General features: G+C 43.6%; 1 protein-coding gene across 1 annotated transcript in view; it reads left to right on the forward strand.

Moving 5' to 3' along the window:
* Positions 1–246: 246 nt before the first annotated feature.
* The window catches only part of PARP14 (poly(ADP-ribose) polymerase family member 14), a 50524-nt gene continuing 33682 nt past the window's right edge, over positions 247–17088 (forward strand). The window contains exons 1-5 of the mRNA XM_003825201.4: positions 247–735; positions 4847–4980; positions 6744–6777; positions 11964–12206; positions 15090–15326. Of these exons, the coding sequence (XP_003825249.3) occupies positions 549–735; positions 4847–4980; positions 6744–6777; positions 11964–12206; positions 15090–15326 (835 nt within the window). The 5' untranslated portion in view covers positions 247–548. The remainder of the gene's footprint in view (positions 736–4846; positions 4981–6743; positions 6778–11963; positions 12207–15089; positions 15327–17088) is intronic.

Raw genomic sequence — 17088 nt, forward strand, 5'->3', positions numbered from 1 at the left:
TGTAGTATTAACAGATCAAGGAACAGAAAGCAAAACAGGGAAAGCAACGTAAAATTCTGATAATCACAATGATTGCTGAAAAAGTCCCCAAATAGGCAGCAAACATTCTAAAGGGGCCACAGTTTGTGAGTCATTTTATTCTTTTGTAAAGAGTCGGCTTGCGGCAAAAATTAAATGATCTTTGCGTTTGGGCAAGGTCTGGTGCCCCAAAGCTGCCGACTTGATCTGCGGTTGGGGCGAGCGGCAGGTAGGGGGCCCGGAGTTAGGAGGGGGTGTGGGAGCCCGTGGAGCACAGGTGAACTGAGGCCGCCTTCCCGGGGCGCCGCTGGCCAGCCCCAAAGGGTTACTTTGGCCTTGGCTGTGGGCCGAATGCGAAGGTGGGGAGGTGGGCGGGGGATGACTCTGCCATTCCTGAGTCCGCTGTGTTAGGCTGAAGGCAAAAGGAAACCAAGGCCTGGGAGTTTTCCAGGAAACGAAAGCGAAAGAGTCAAAGTTAGCGGCCCGGAGTTGGCGCGGCCCCTGCAGTCCGGCGGAGAGCGGAGCTGAGGATGGCTGTGCCCGGCTCCTTCCCGCTGCTGGTCGAGGGCTCCTGGGGCCCCGACCCCCCGAAGAACTTGAACACCAAGTTGCAGATGTACTTCCAGAGCCCGAAGAGGTCGGGAGGCGGCGAGTGTGAGGTCCGCCAGGATCCCAGGAGCCCATCCCGCTTCCTGGTGTTCTTCTACCCGGAGGACGGTGAGGGGCGCGAGGGGTGGGGTGAGGAGGGGGCACCTCTGCCCTCCCTCCAGGGAAATGGCGGCAGGGCACGCACGGGAGGGTGACCCGCCCGACTTCGGCGGCTGCTGTAGCGGAGGTGGCCGGGGCGGGGACGGGGGCGGGGGCGGCAGAATGGATTCCGAGCGCACCCGGGGCGCTGCGGTTCCCCGGCGCCCTGCGCTTCCAGGCGCTTAATGGCGCGGCCCGGAGGTGGCGGCGGAACCGCGCAAGTAACTCTTTATCCCTCGATCGTTTTCTGTCTTTCCCTGTAGTGGTGGTGTTATTGTTTGTTGTTGTTGTGGAAGTGAGTCTATCCTCTTATCATCCTTTTCTGTCTTTTCCTGTTGTTATTATTCTTGTGTGGGGAAGGAAACTGATTAAGAAACGTGGCAAGTCACAGAGATTCCTTGTGGTTCTTGGAGATTCCCAGGGGTCCCGGGGTCACTTGGGAGAGGGGCAGAGGCGCTACCTAAAATCACACTGCCTGAATGTCAACGTAGAGCCGTCACAGCGGCCACATTGGAGGGGCTGTCGATCGACCACAGGTGCCCATTGTCGAGGGCCTGCCGGGGCCTCTTCTCTGAGTCTCTAGTGGCCCTCAGATTGGGAGCAAGGATGATATTTTGAAGTGATTGTGGGTTGGGAGATTTGAGCTTTGGAGGGAAAGTCGGCAAAGTTCCCTCCTTACAGGCCCACCACTACTTGGTGGGCCAAGAGCCCAGAGGTGATCTGCTGGCTCAAGGGCCTCCCTGGTCTGCAATGGGAAGCCAGTGACCTGCAGCTCCCAGAATGGGCACCTTTTCCACTGGCATCTTATGGATGATGACCTATCGGGATCTAGTCAACCCCTAATTCCGCTTTCATGTCGCTAGATTTGGAGAAGCATTCGGGCCAGAGGAGAGGCAAGGAGGCTGAGGCTGAGGCCATGCAATTAGAGTGCCCAAGCAGGGATCCAAAAAGGAAAAATGAAACAGAAAAAGAATGGCGCACAGAAGGAAGGAAGGAGGGGGACAGGAGACATGCTTGGCTCATGGCCCTTATGAAAACAAAATACCATGTTTTCCTAGGATTAATTTTACCAAGGAGTGCTCAGAAGGGCAACTGTGTGATATTAGTCATTTCTCTTTTGGGTGTCACTTTTCCTTGAGGGTTTTCCCCACTTTGACTTCAGAGGACAGCATCACCATCGATCTGGCCCTTAAGGATGCTTCTTTCTCCTTTAGATTCCATTATCCTTAGAAGTAGGTCTGACCTGCATCTGAATCACCTGGAGAGCAGGTTAACCAGGCACCTTCCCAGCGCTGTTTTAGAGATTCAGGTTCAGTGAATGTGGGGTGGGTGGGAAGCGTGTATTTAACCGGCAGCCCAGGTGACCCTGATGTGTTCAAGTTTCAGAATTTCCGTAGTTAATGTTAACCCCAAATGAACAAAAAGAGAAATAATTATACAAATTTAAACAGCATGAAAATACAAATAGCACAAAGTATAATTTTGTGATGATAAAATAACTCAATTCTAGCCCTCCAAGCAGAAAAGATTTCAGTCTTCCTGCTGGGCTTCCATCCTTGACCGGCCCCAGCCCACTACTCCTCTTCCTCCACCCCCAGGCTGCTCCAGTGGCCCCTCTTGTCTTACCCCCCCAGCACAGATGACCCAAAACTTATTAAAACTCAAAACCGGCCGGGCGTGGTGGCTCACGCCTGTTAATCTCAGCACTTTGGGAGGCTGAGGCGGGGGATGACGAGTTGAGGAGATCGAGACCATCCTTGAGCAACATGGTGAAACCCTGTCTCTACTAAAACACACAAAAAAATTAGCCGAGCGTGGTGGTGTGCGCCTGTAGTCCCAGCTACTCAGGAGGCTGAGGCAGGGGAATTGCTTGAACCAGGGAGGCAGAGGTTGCAGTGAGGCGAGATCGCACCACTGCACTCCAGCCTGGCAACAGAGCAAGACTCCATCTAAAACAAAAACAAAAACAAACAAAAAAAAGAAACAAACAAACAAAAACAAACTCGAAACCTAGTATGGTCTAAGTTCTTGGGGGTGGAAAATCCCTAGTCAGTTTCAGTTTCCTACTTGAGGAACCGCTTTCTCAGTAACAAAGATCAGGAATTTGCTGACAATGAATGACCTACGCTTGAAGTCCCAGAAGTGCATTCTTCTTCTGCAGAGGACACTCTCCACCCTCCATGCCAGGAAGTGGCCTCAACAGGTGCGGGCCCATAGCATAACCTGCTTTGATTCATATAAACTGTAATAGGCAGATAATAAGAATGAGCCCACCAGCACTTCTCCGTATTTATTCATGTATAGCAAATAGAAACAAATGGGAAGCTGTATCTCACTTTTATATAGTTCACTGGATTTCTGAAAAGTTGGTGTAAATTGACATAACATTTTAAGCCCTGTTTCAGATGTGTCTATTTTATCATACTTTACCAACATAGTTTGGTTCCTGGTTGTTGTCGGGTTCCTTGTGGTAAGAACCCATCTTCTCCTTAAATAAAATTAAATGTTGATGATCTAAAGTTGGTGCAGGTGGAAGACTGTCCACTTGGGTAAGGGAGGTTGGACATCAGAGTTTCAGCTTTTTCCTCCCAGATTGACTTTCTCCTTTTTGGAGATCATGTACCCATATTATTACCAACTGTTCTCCTGAAATACTTGTGCCCATAAATATTGCCCACAATCTGAGAACAGACTGGCACATTTAGATGCCTAGACAGGACTTTATCGAAGTCTAGGGAATAAGAAAAGGACTGTAACACAGAGGTCCATGACTCTAAATAACTTGACTTACAAAATTTAGCTTGTTGCCAGGCTGCAGGGGTCCTATCCAGTCCTCAATCCCCACCTTGGTTTAGTAAAGCCCTTCAGGAGTTTGTGTGGAAACATCTGCCCTCCTCATAAAGAGTGAGATTAGAAGCTGGCGTTCCTTCTCAGGTTGTTTCTGAGGCCTATTTCTGAGTTGGCATCCAATTAAGACCCCACTTCCTCCACCCTCTTCACAGAGGGTTGAGGTGGGAAAGCTATCATGCTCCTATTCATGAAAGATTCTGATCTATATCCTTGGCCTCATCAGGCCAGCCATATCAGAACACAGCACAGTGACCCAACATTCATGCTAGAGCTACACCTGTGACCTGTAGGGCACTCTCAAAAACTCCTTTTTTCCCTGACCTCTTTGTACCATCTGACTATGTTGATCATGCCTCCTCCTTGAAACTCACTTCTTCCCTTTCTTCATGGACTGAGATACGCTGATTTTCTTCATATCTCTCTGGCTGCTCCTTTTTATAATTGTAACTCACATCTGCGTAGTTCTTGAGGATGTTACAGTGTGCATTCATGGACACCACTTTAAGTGAGGAAACTGAGAGTTGAGAGAAGTTAAGGTATTCACTCAGCTATTTGTGGTAGAGTTGGAATTCAAATCCAGATCTTTGGACTCTATGTCCACTGTTCAGTTGTTTCACTACAGCCAAGCTGCCTGATATGCTAATCTATTAATTTGTTCATTTTTTTTTGCAAAAATCTCTCCCTTCTTTTATACTCCTTTTACTATCAGATGTGAGACCTGTTTCTAACTAGGCTCCTGCTTATAGCCACCTAGCCACCTTCCTAAAACGTGACTTTCATCATGGCATGTCCCAGTACCCAATCTTCACTGGCTCCCATTGAAGGATGCTTTAATTTAATTCACTTCAATATAGAATAAATATTGCTACCTTTTGAGTACCTCCTGAGTGTCAGGTCCTGTACCAAGTTCTTTACAATGTTTCTTCAATTTAATACACGTGGCACTCATACAAAACAATCTCCATTAACCTTACAAATAGACAAGAAAACTGAGGCCTTATAAGTATGGCTTATTAGGGAACATGCTCTATATTAAAAAGTCAGTTTAAGGATGAAATTCAAATCCATGTTTGCTTGCTAAACTTTTCCTCTTTTACTTCACATATAGCCTCTCTTGAGAAACTGACCAAGCCATTGATTGATGGTAATGTAGCCCACGGAAATCATAGAATAATTTTGTAAATAAAGATTGCTTGTCATTTGTCTTTTTTCCCCCCTTTGGACATTTCAGTTCGGCAGAAGGTTCTGGAGAGAAAAAATCATGAGTTGGTATGGCAAGGAAAAGGAACATTCAAGTTAACTGTCCAGTTACCTGCAACCCCAGATGAAATCCATCATGTCTTTGAAGAGGAACTTCTAACAAAGGCAAGTAAACTTTAGGCATGAATAAAAGGGATTTAGGTCTCCCAAGGTGTGTGAGATGGGAATCACCATGAAGAAAATATAGTGGAAAGAAAAGTATGAAGCAAACTGCAGCAAGAAAAGCAGATTACAAATGTAGGGGGAGTGAGGGCAGTGGAAGGGTAGGGTAGTATGGGATAAAGTAGGAGGGGTTTTTTTTTTTTTTTTTTTTTGAGACGGAGTCTCGCTCTGTCGCCCAGGCTGGAGTACAGTGGTATGATCTTGGCTCACTGCAACCTCTGCCTCCTGGGTTCAAGTGATTCTTCTGCCTTAGCCTCCTGAGTAGCTGTGACTACAGGCATATGCCACTATGCCCAGATAATTTTTATATTTTTAGTAGAGACGGGGTTTCACTATATTGGCCAGGCTGGTATCAAACTCCTGACCTCATGATCCGCCCACCTAGGCCTCCCAAAGTGCTGGGATTACAGGCATGAACCACCGCACCCTGCTGGGGGTACTTTTTATGTGATTTTAGACACATTTGGAAAAGCCAAGATTTGGGGGTTATAATAATGTTGGTTTTGGATGTAAAATTTGGGGTCTGTGTCTCCAGAGTTCTTTATAACCTGTAACCTGTTATATTTGTTTTATTTTCTATGTCATTTTGAGGAGACAGCAATCCATACTACCTGTATTAAGTATTACCCCAGTTGTAAAATGAAATAGTAACAATAATGATCCAACAACAGATTGCAGGATTATTGTGAGGGTTGAACAAGATGATCTGTATAAAGCACATGACACAGTTCTTGTTATATATAATAAACACTCAGTAAATGTTTTATTTTTATTTGTTTTATATATTTCTTTTTTAGAGGCAGGGTCTCACTCTGTTGCCCAGGCTGGAGTGCAGTGGCATGATCATGGCTTGCTGCCTCCTTGACCTCCTGAGCTTAGGTGATCCTCCTACCTCAGCCTCCCCAGTAGCTGGGACTGTAGGCACATGCCACCACACCTGGCTAATTTTTTGTATTTTTTGTAGAGTCAGGGTTTTACCATGTTGCCTAGGCTGCTTTTGAACTGCTGGGCTCATGTGATCCACTTGCCTTGGCCTCCCAAAGTGCTGGGATTACAGGTGTGAGCCACCACACCCATCCTTAATTTAATTTTTATCTTTTTTAGAGACAGTGCCTTCATCTGTATCCCAGGCTGGAGTGCAGTGGCACCACCATAGCTCACTGTAACCTTGAACCCCTGGGCTCAAGTGATCCTCCTGCCTCAGCCTCCTAAGTAGCTGGGACTACAGGCATGCATCACTATGCCTGGCTAATTTTTTTTCCTAATTTTTTTTTGTAGAGATGGGGTCTCACTATGTTGCCCAGGCTGGCCTTGAACTCCTGGCCTCAAGCGATCCTCCCACATTGGCCTCCCAAAATGCTGAAATTACAGGTGTGAGCCACCAAGTCCAGCCTCAATAAATATTAAACAAGGGAAAAATTATGAGCTAAGATGTTTCTCTGATGTAGGATGTACCTCATATTCCAAAATGCTTGGTGTTAATTGAGGTTTCTGTTATTTGTGTCTCATCTTCATTGGTGATTTTTGTGACTTGCAAGTGAATATGCCACTATATATGGCCCCAGATGTATTCAAGAGCACCCTTATCAGACCTTTTCATTATTGTTTCTATTTACCCTCCATCTCCAGGCTGGTCCCAGGGACATTTTCTTATGTAAATAAATTGTTAATCATGTATTAATGCTACTTTATTGTTTGTGTTTCAGGAATCCAAGACCAAAGAAGATGTTAAAGAACCAGGTAAAACCTCAGTTGAGATGACTCTGACATTCACCAAGCTGTTTTGCATTTATTAAAGGCAGCACTTGAGGGAGTCAGCCCTCTCTTCTTGACTTCCACAATGCAGGATGTGCTCCGCTGGGAGCTGCCTTGGACTGCATCATCTTCATATTCGGAGCCAGCTGTGCAGAGGGTGGCTTTTAGCACTCAGGTCATAATGATTGGAACTGCTCTCTCTGGGGACTGGGAGACACCTTGCAATAGAGGAGAGGGCAAAGAAGTGCCAGAGAGCTGGGGATGAGCTGATCTTTACTTTCCACTTGTGCTGAGCCAGCCATAGAGAAGCAAGGACACGATATGTCCAAGGGAGTCACATGTGGCTTAGTTGATGAGCACTGCTTCCTGAGCACTGGGTGTGAGGGTGCTGTGCTCTGGAGCCAAAACAGGAAGTTGTGACTCCTCTGTGAACATAGGCTTTTGAGCATTGGTGCAGGATTGGATTGGAGGATTGCAGTCCTCCCAAAGACAGCAGCTCTTCTGATCTCATCTGCTCTAGGAAACAGCCAGCGACCAATTAGCTGTTGTGGACTCCAATGCTCAACTAGCGTCTGGGCATTGAGCTGCCATGCCACTTGACATTTACTAAAGAAGCAACTAGTTTTCACAGCTAAGCATGCTATTATAAAGGGTAGGAAGTGAACTACACTGAATGAACCGAGCTAGAGAGATAAAGTGGTACATATACCTAAACCTTAAGGAAAATGAACAATGTATAATCATTGTCCTCTAATATTGAAATTATCTTGAGAATATGTAGTTTTCTGCAACTTTCTCTTTTGGAAAATGGCACTAGAGTGAGAACTGCCTATATTTGGCAAAAAGATTGGATAGAGATATATGGCTTATTTTTGTCTAATATGGATGTCCTGTTAAAACTGTAGAATTTAGTATGCATGGCTTTCTTAGGCAGCTCAGGAGTTTTATGTAATAGGATTTTTTTTTTTTTTGTCTCTTTAGAGTAATTCCTGCTTTCCATTCCTCACTTGTGGAACTGGCTCCCCAAGCTCCCAGTGTTCGTTGTTGGGATCTCCTAAATCCTTATCTTTTTCTTGGAAGATGCCAAAGCGCTATACTGTCAAGCTCAACTTCAGACTAGGAAGTGGTTTTATATGTGCATATTTATTCTTGCTGTATAGCCCTAGATCTAAAATTTAATCACATCTGTGTTTCTTATGACTTCATAGATTTTTACCTTAACTCTGTCTTAACTGACATGTTAGCACTGTTTTAAATTCGCTTAAAACTCCCAAATGTATTCCCAGCGAAAGCCCCAGTCCCCTTCCACCAATAGACTTTTCATTGTCCTGGGAATTTTAGGCCCATTTTCTAACCTGTTTTTACCTGACCTGGACTCTAAGGATAGTAGCCAGCTAGGAAGTCGGGTTGTCTACACCAGATACTTAAGTTGGCTCCTTTAAAGGAAACAGAGGTTCTTTGCTGAATGGTTACTCCACACTGATCCCTGACTATGGCCCTAAGGCTGGGACTCTTGAAATTAATTGGAATGGGGTAGACAGTTTTAGAACTGAGCAAAGTGTGGGTGGAGAATAGGTACTGACTGGATTCTGTTTCTCAGGGATGGGGAACGTACTCTCCGGACAATGAACCACAACCAACGCCACCAACCAATACTCATAATTAATAATTACAACAGCCCTGGTGCAGAAGACACTGCACCATGAATGCACTAAGCATGCCCGAAACCTCATGCAAAAAGTTTAAAACTGAGGCATCTGCAGGAGCTGACAGGGCAGGGAAAGGCACACACACCAATATCAGGTGAAGTCAGCACTGAGCTAATGTCCTGTTCCAGGATAAGCTTAGTTGGGCTGGGTCTGAAAGGTAGAAACCAGCACTTGGAAGGTCCTGGAGAAGAGACAAGGGCAAGAGCAGAGAAATACTGCTTACCTGTGGTCGGAAATTCTGGTGTTTTCAAATCCATATCCCCAGCCTGGACTCCTCTCTCAATTCCAGAACTTCTGTCTGACCTTCCTGTTGGGAAGTATATTAGAGCCAACATGCCTGAAGCCACATGTGTCATCTTCCTCCCCAAGCAAGGGCCCTTTCTGGCTTCCTCATTTCTCTTGAACTACACAATCAGTCTGCTCGTCACCTACTAGACATTTCACGCATCACTCCTTTCACATCTGCTGATCATAGAGACCTATTTATTTTATTTTATTGTTTTTGGAGAGAGGGTTTCACTCTGTTGCTCAGGCTGTCTTGGCTCACTGCAGCCTCGACCTCCCTGGCTCAAGCAATCCTCCCACAGCAGCCTGCTAAGTAGCTGGGGCTATTATAACATGCATTACCATGCCCAGCCAATTTTTAACATTTTTTGTGGAGTCATGGTCTCACTATGTTACCTAGGCTGGTCTTGAACTCCTGGCCCCAAGTGACCCTCCCGCCTTGGCCTCCAAGAGTGCTGAGATTACAAGCATGAGCCACTGCACCCAGCCTCATTTTCTTTTAAAGTTTTCCTTATCCATCCTTCTCTCACCACGGGCCCTTCCTTTTTACCTCACAAGTTCAGCATGGCAGGAGCTCCCTGCCTGCTCTGTCTGTGTCTGCCACCCTTCTCCTTAAACCTGACCAGCCCTTTGCACTATTGCTAAATAGCCTACCATCCTTTTCATGGAAACCTTCCATGACTCACCCTTACCACAAGCTGGGAGATAAAGTCCAGACCACCTTTTGGATCTAGTCTGCTTTTCTGGCCTCATTTTCTTCATTCTGCACAAATGTGCTCCTTTTGAGCCACATCAGTCAAATCACTGTTTTCTAAATTGTTTGATGCAGTTGCAGCACTCTGCCTGTGCTTCTGTTGCTCACCATTCCCTCTAGCCCACTTTTCTCTACCCAATTCCACATACCCTTCAAGACCTGCTGAACTTCCTCCTCTTCTCTCAAGTCTTTCCATGCCAGCCCAGCCCTTTTATCTCTTTCTGGGACTCTTGGCCTGATTGTTAATGCTCTTGGTCAATTAAGCCTTTCTTGTGGTGAAGCGTCTAATATTGATGGGATTATAAAACTATATTGCTGGAAAGATTCTTTCAGTCCAGTTCACTTAGTCCTATACCCTCATTTTATGATTAAGAGACATGCCCAAGGTCACATGGCTAAAGAGTGGCAGCAGGGATTAAACACATATAGCCTCCTCCCTAGCCCAGCAGTCATTGTGATTTGTCATACCTGTCTCACTTAGTGCTAATTTATGTAGTTGCTTTATGCTTAAGCTATTTTGTTTTTTAATTTAGCATGAGTGTGTGTGCATGGCATGATAGACAGCACACAACAGAGTGGTCTAACTGTTGTAACAAACAACCTCCCAAATCAGTAATCTAACACAACACAAGTTTGTTTGTTTATTTATTTATTTATTTTTCTGAGATGGAATCGCCCAGGCTGGAGTGCAGTGGTACAATCTCGGCTCACTGCAACCTCCGCCTCCCAGCTTCAAGCGATTCTCCTGCCTCAGCCTCCTGAGTAGCTGGGATTAGAGGTGTGTGTTACCACACTCGGCTAATTTTTGTATTTTTGGTAGAGACAGGGTTTCATCACATTGGCCAGGCTAGTCTCAAACTCCTGATGTCAAGTGATCCGCCTGCCTTGTTCTCCCAAAGTGCTGGGATTACAGGCATGAGCCACTGCGCCTGGCCACAACACAAGTTTATTTCTCCTTCGCATCACAGTTCAGTGTAGTTGGCAGCTGTGGTGGTGGTGGGAGTGTCAGTCACTTCATGTGGTCATTCAGGGACCCAGGCTCCTTCCACCCTTTGACACCATTATCTTTAAATGTGGTTTCCAAGGTCACTGCAAGGGAGAATGGGGTTTCATATTAAGGATATTTATATTGGCCAGGCCTGAAGGTGGAATTCACTTCCACCCATATTCCATTAACTGCAGGAACACTACTGTTGAAACTGAGCTGCAGGAAACTTGAGAAATATTGTCCAGGAAGTAAGCAAAATGGATTTGGTGCACACAGAGCATTTTATGTGGCCACTGCGAACATTTACACATGTCATTTGTCTCATATACCTCCATTAGAAAATCTGTAAATTTCTTATCTAATTTTTTTTATATTCTTACTTCTCCTTACATCCAGGGTCTTGAACACGAGAAGAGTCCCCATTGAAAAATTGTCCACAGAATGCCTAAAGATCAGATCGTATCCACCATGCTTCAGTGGACAAGCATACAGTGAGACTGACCTTGTGTATATGTGTAACTCATTTTTACAGTCAACAGTGGAGAGGAATGAGTCAGCTGGGTGATTGCCATTCAGCGGGCTTTGTATGCAGCAGGCCTTGGCCATTTCACTTTCTGTGTGTATTCCTTAATCATTTGCTATAGGGATCCTTTTTTCTTTCCAGTGATGGGAACTTAACTATTTTTCGGAGTATAATGTGTTAGGTGATACCCATGTTTGGGCATCATCAGATAGTCTTGCTTTCCTCCAGTGACCCAAGCAGTAAATCTCCAATTCTGCAAACATTTACTGAGCCTCAATTATATACCATATGCCAGCAATACAAGGATGAATAAACGTGTGTCTCGCTTTTGAGAAGCTTTGTTGAATAATTTTAGTCTGGTGCTGTGCTAGAAATAGATATCAAGTGCTAGGGAATATAAGGCAGGTTCCTCAAAAAGGCCAGGCAGAAAAGGGTATAATAAAACTAAACTTCAATTATGTATAATTTTAATATAAAATTCACATATAAAAATAGTCCTATAATGTAAATTGTTCTATAAATGACTATTTACTTAGCTAAGTAATGTGAATATTTTTTCTTATCACTAATAATTTTGGACAAATTTTTAAAATTCATTTCCACAGAGGTTAATATATGTACCCATCAGCAATAAATGAAAATATTTTTATCCCTATAATGCCTATAATCTTGAAAATACAGACCTATTTTGTCAAAATGAAAATTTAAAAATATGAATTTTAATAATAGGCAATTACATGTTACATGTTGTTTTTATTTAAATAAAGCGAAAAGCCATCCAAGGTCTGTTATTCTGTGAGTTAGCCAAGAGATTGGCAAGGAAAGAGGGCAGTGCCTTGTGATAACTTACTTTGCTAAGACCATGGTAGATAAGTATAACATCTTGTACCTCTTTTGTCTTCCTAAAATCAGATGTGTCAGAAGAATTGGATACAAAACTCCCTCTTGATGGTGGATTAGACAAAATGGAAGATATCCCAGAGGAATGTGAAAATATTTCCTCTTTGGTGGCATTTGAAAACCTCAAGGCAAATGTGACTGACATAATGCTAATCTTGTTAGTGGAGAACATAAGTGGCCTGTCTAATGATGACTTTCAAGTGGAAATAATAAGAGATTTTGATGTTGCTGTTGTTACCTTTCAAAAGCACATAGGTAAGATGAAGTGACACTTCCTCTGCCTGTCTTCTTTGTACCACATCATGGGACTTGAGATATCTCTTAGGGGGACATCTCTGAAAGTTTGACTCTTTCTAGTAGCTACTAAGAGAGGTTTCCAAGTTAATATAGTTTTTTTTAATTTTGAAAGTGAAGCATATTCATATTGAAACCAAATTCCGTATTTTTAGTAGAATTAACTTTATTGCAGGAGTGCCCAAGTGTGTGTGTGTGACTGAGAGAGAGAGAGAGACAGGCAGAGACGGTAAGAAAGTGCGTGAACACAGCAAAATAGACATCTGAAGTCCAAGTGATTCCAAGTACAGGAGTCGGCTTTTTCACATGTGTTATCTCACTGGGTGAAGTAAATATTTGTATTACCAAACTGGACTTCATGGAAGGTAATGATAACACACTCTCATAGAGTGCTTACTATAAGCCAGGTGCTATGCCAGCCTCTTTACATGTATTAATTTATTTGTCCTTTCCAAAACCTTATGAGATTATTATTATTGATCCCCATGTCACAGTTGGGGAGACAAAACACAAAGGTGAGAATGCATGGACGAACTGGGTTTGAACCCAGGCAGCCTATCTCTACACCTGTCCTCTTACCACTTTACCTGATATTTCCTTAGCACTTTCATGGTCATTCACATATGTAGGTATGAATAAGTGCGTGTGATGCAGAAAATGAGTACTCTTTAAGGTAATTGTCAGGAATCTGTAGACAATCTCTGAGATTGGGAAGAGAGCTGTCACCACCCAAAACAAGTACATTTTCCACTTCTAAGCCTTCACTATTCCATGGCCGTGGCAGTGGAGTGGTTAAGAGCACAGGTCATGGAGTCAAAATTCCAGTTCTGCCATTTAACTAGTTATATGAGGTTGGCCAAGTTATTATCCTCCCTATGCCTCACTTTCCTCATCTATAAAATGGCACGATAATACCTACCTAATATAGTTTTTGTAAAGATTGAATGAGATAATGTTTGAAAAGTACTTAACATAGGGCCAGGTGTAGTGGCTCACGCCTGTAATTCCAGCACTTTGGGAGGCCAAGGCAGATGGATTGCCTGAGTCCAGGAGTTTGAGAGCAGCCTGGGCAACATAGTGAAACTGCATCTCTACAAAAAAATACAAAAATTAGCCAGGCATGGTGGCGCACACCCGTCCTCCCAGCTACTCAGGAGGCTGAGGTGGGAGAATCACTTGAGCTTGGTAGGCAGAGATTTCAGTGAGCCAAGATCATGCCACTGCACTCCAGCCTGGGTGACAGAGTGAGACCCCATGTCTGAAAAAAAAAAAAAGAAAAGAAAAAGAAAAGAAAAGTACTTAAGAACTTAACGTAGTACCTGAGACATAGTAATGACTCAAAGGGAGCTATTCTTATTTCAAATTTATTACTGTTTCTTACAAAGGAAAAACTAAATGGACTTGCTTTTGTTCATCGATCAGAATCTTGAATGCTTAATATGTGCCAGGCACTGGTCTAGGTGCTGTGGGCACAGAGATGAATAATCAGGTTCCTGCCCTTGAGAAACTCATAGCCTGGGGTCAGGGAGGAAGCCCATATGTAAAGAAATAAAGAAGGTCCAAGAGAAGAAGCTGTCTCTAAGCTGTGAACAAAAAGCTGTGGGAAATGGGAGGAAAGGGACCCAAACAAGGTGGCTTGGTCTTGCTTCTGTGAAGTTTATATTCATAATGTCCAGAATATATTCCATCTGCTTGACATAGATCTTTCCCTATCCATCTGGTAAACCCCTCTTCATTGTTCAAAACCCAGATCAGAGCCACTTACTCTGGGAACCATTGTCTGATTCCCAGTATTAGTCTTCCCACCTCATTTGATCCCACAATAGGCAATTTATTTGCTCTCAAGACTTGCTCCCACATGGATGATGCACTGGCAAAGATTTGTTATATTTATTTCTGTATCCTCAGATCCTAGCACAGTGCCTGGCACATCGTGGGCCCACCATCAATACTTATTATTATTATTATTTTAAGATAGAGTCTTGCTCTGTCGCCCAGGCTGGAATGCAATGCAGTGGCGTGATCTCAGCTCACTACAAGTGATTCTCCTGCCTCAACTTCCTGAGTAGCTGGGACTACAGGCGCGCACAACCATCCCTGGCTAATTTTCGTATTTTTAGTAGAGACGGAGTTTCACTATGTTGGCCAGGCTTTTCTCGAACTCCTGATCTCAGGTGATCCGCCTGCCTTGGCTTCCCAGAGTGCTTAGATTACAGGCATGAGCCACCACGCCCGGCCAATACTTATTATTAAAGAGACAATTGAGTTGAGTCCTAAAAGATGAATAGGATCAAGACAAAAACTAGAGAAGAGCATTCCAAATGCAGGAAATTGTATACACAAAGACCCTTTCAAGGAGAAGGGGTTTTACAAAAATAATGACTAGTTTTTGTGGCAACATGGACAATAAAATGAATGGCAGGGAATAACCAAAGGTGATGCTTGGAAATTAGTTTCGAGTCACATCACCAAGGTCATTGTACACCTGGCTGAGGAGTGTCAACACTCATACCTGCAGGTAATGGGGAGCCATTGAAGGGCTTGAGAAAGGGGTGAAATGAGATTTGTAGGGAAAACCCTCAGGAGGGTTGGTGAGGTCTGGGGCAGGAAGTGGGGACACAGCTCAGTGGCAGCAATCCAAGTAAGACATTCGTGTGTGTGTCGCTCAGCGACTGGGAGTTTTAGGTATGTAAATTCTCATGTAGGTATTAAAATCTTGTGTCTAAAAATGGAGTGCTTAGCTCTTCCTTTTATCTCAATTAGTAGCCAGACATTTTCTTCTATACAACATAAAGATACAATAAAAATTTACTGATTTTCTTTCTTTTTTTTTTTGGTTTGTAGATACTATAAGATTTGTTGATGATTGTACCAAGCACCATTCAATTAAACAACTTCAGCTTTCTCCAAGACTTCTGGAAGTGACAAACACAATCAGGGTTGAAAACCTGCCACCTGGTGCTGATGACTACAGTTTAAAACTTTTCTTTGAAAATCCCTATAATGGAGGGGGAAGAGTTGCCAATGTTGAATATTTTCCTGAAGAGAGTTCAGCTCTGATTGAATTTTTTGACAGAAAAGGTAATATTTATTAACCTGTCATACCTGGCATAATCTAGGCCATTATTAGCAGGGCTTAATAGTTATAAATTTAGTTCTGATGTGTTTTATTTATTTATGTATTTCTTTGGGAATTGAATAAATAATCCTGTTCATCTGGGATATGATGCTTAATAAGGCCAGTGATTCAGACTTTAGAGAAGCAAAATCAAGTTTTTGAAAGATATAAGGAGGTTTTTTCATGAGTCTCTACCTATGATGGGCTGAAAAATATATTCTTGGGATCTTTGAAATAATATATTAAAAAGGAGATGACCTGTGTTTTAGCCACACACTTGATAGAAGCTCTCAAATTAATTATGACAAGGTTAGGTAAAGAAATACTCAGCAACTCATAGAGTTCCTATAAAGTACCACTCCTTTCACCTATTGTATCATCATTCAAAAATGGACAGGAGTGGTTTCACATGACCAGTGGATGCCTGCTGGACTATTGTTTGGAGTGACCCTGTGAAACCCATGTCTAGCTGAACCTTAGAGAAACACTTCTGAGTGTTTTGTGACATAGACTGCCAGTTCTCTGAGGCATATGCAAGGTCAGCTTGGAGGTTCCACTTGTGTTCAGAAGTCAAGGCTGAGCAGAAGGAATTAGGGGGCCAGGCTTCTTAGGAAAAGAAGGAAAACTGTGCCTGGGATTAATCAGGGTGGGGCATGACATAGGATAATGTGGTATGCCACCCACTTGAGAGAAATTGTTTCAACAAGGTACTTGAAGGAACCTCCCTTTTCCCAACTCAGTTTTCACGCGTTGGGAAAACTGGATGAAAGTATGGTTTGAATTAAAATGGAATGAAAGACCTACTATTCCTTGGGCAAAGGGACAAAGAGGAGCTTCTGTCACATATTCAAATCTCCCTCTGCCTGGTCTTGGGCCCAGGGAGAGAGAGGGGTACATAAAATCCTCTACCCTAGAAATTGACCTCCCAGTTTGTGGTGAGAGTTGATATTTTCAGGGCTTTCAAACATCTTGAGGGCATGGGGCTGTTGGGTTTGTCCTCAGAAGGGCTATTCTGCACATACACAACTAATGTTAAGTACTATTTAATTAAGGTTTATTTTCTGCCAGAGCTATTCATGTAAACTCTATGAGGCACTCTCAAAGGTTCCCTTTCTCCCTGATCTCTTTGCACCTTCTAACTTTTTTGACCACACCTCCTCCTCCAAACTCACTCATTCGCTGTCCTCCACCATCTGTGATTTACTGACTTTCTTTTATGTTCTCTAGCTTCTCCTTTTTATTTTTTATTTTCATTTTATTATGTATTTGAGACAGGGTCTCACTGTCTCTCAGGCTGGAGTGCAGTGGCATGATCATGGCTCACTGCAGCGTCAACCTCCCCGGGCTCAGGTGATCCTTCCACCTCAGCCTCCAGAGTAGCTGGAACTACAGGTGCATGCCACCATACCCAGCTAATATATTGTATTTTTAGTAGAGATGGGGTTTCGCCATGTTTCCCAGTCTGGTCTTGAACTCCTGGGCTCAAGCAATACTCCCTCCTTTGCCTCCTAAAGTGCTGGGATTATAGGCGTGAGTCACTGCACCCAGCTTAGCTTCTCCTTCTTTTAATTTTAACTTACATTTGCATAGCTTCACAGGGTATTACCAAGTGCATTCAGACAGTCTTATGGGCATCTTGATTGTTATAATCCCTGTTTTACACATGAGGAAACTGAAGCACAGAAAGGTCCAATAACTTGCCCAAGATTACACAGCTAGTGAGTG

This window comes from Pan paniscus, chromosome 2 (assembly GCF_029289425.2).
Source record: "Pan paniscus chromosome 2, NHGRI_mPanPan1-v2.0_pri, whole genome shotgun sequence".
NCBI lineage: Eukaryota > Metazoa > Chordata > Mammalia > Primates > Hominidae > Pan > Pan paniscus.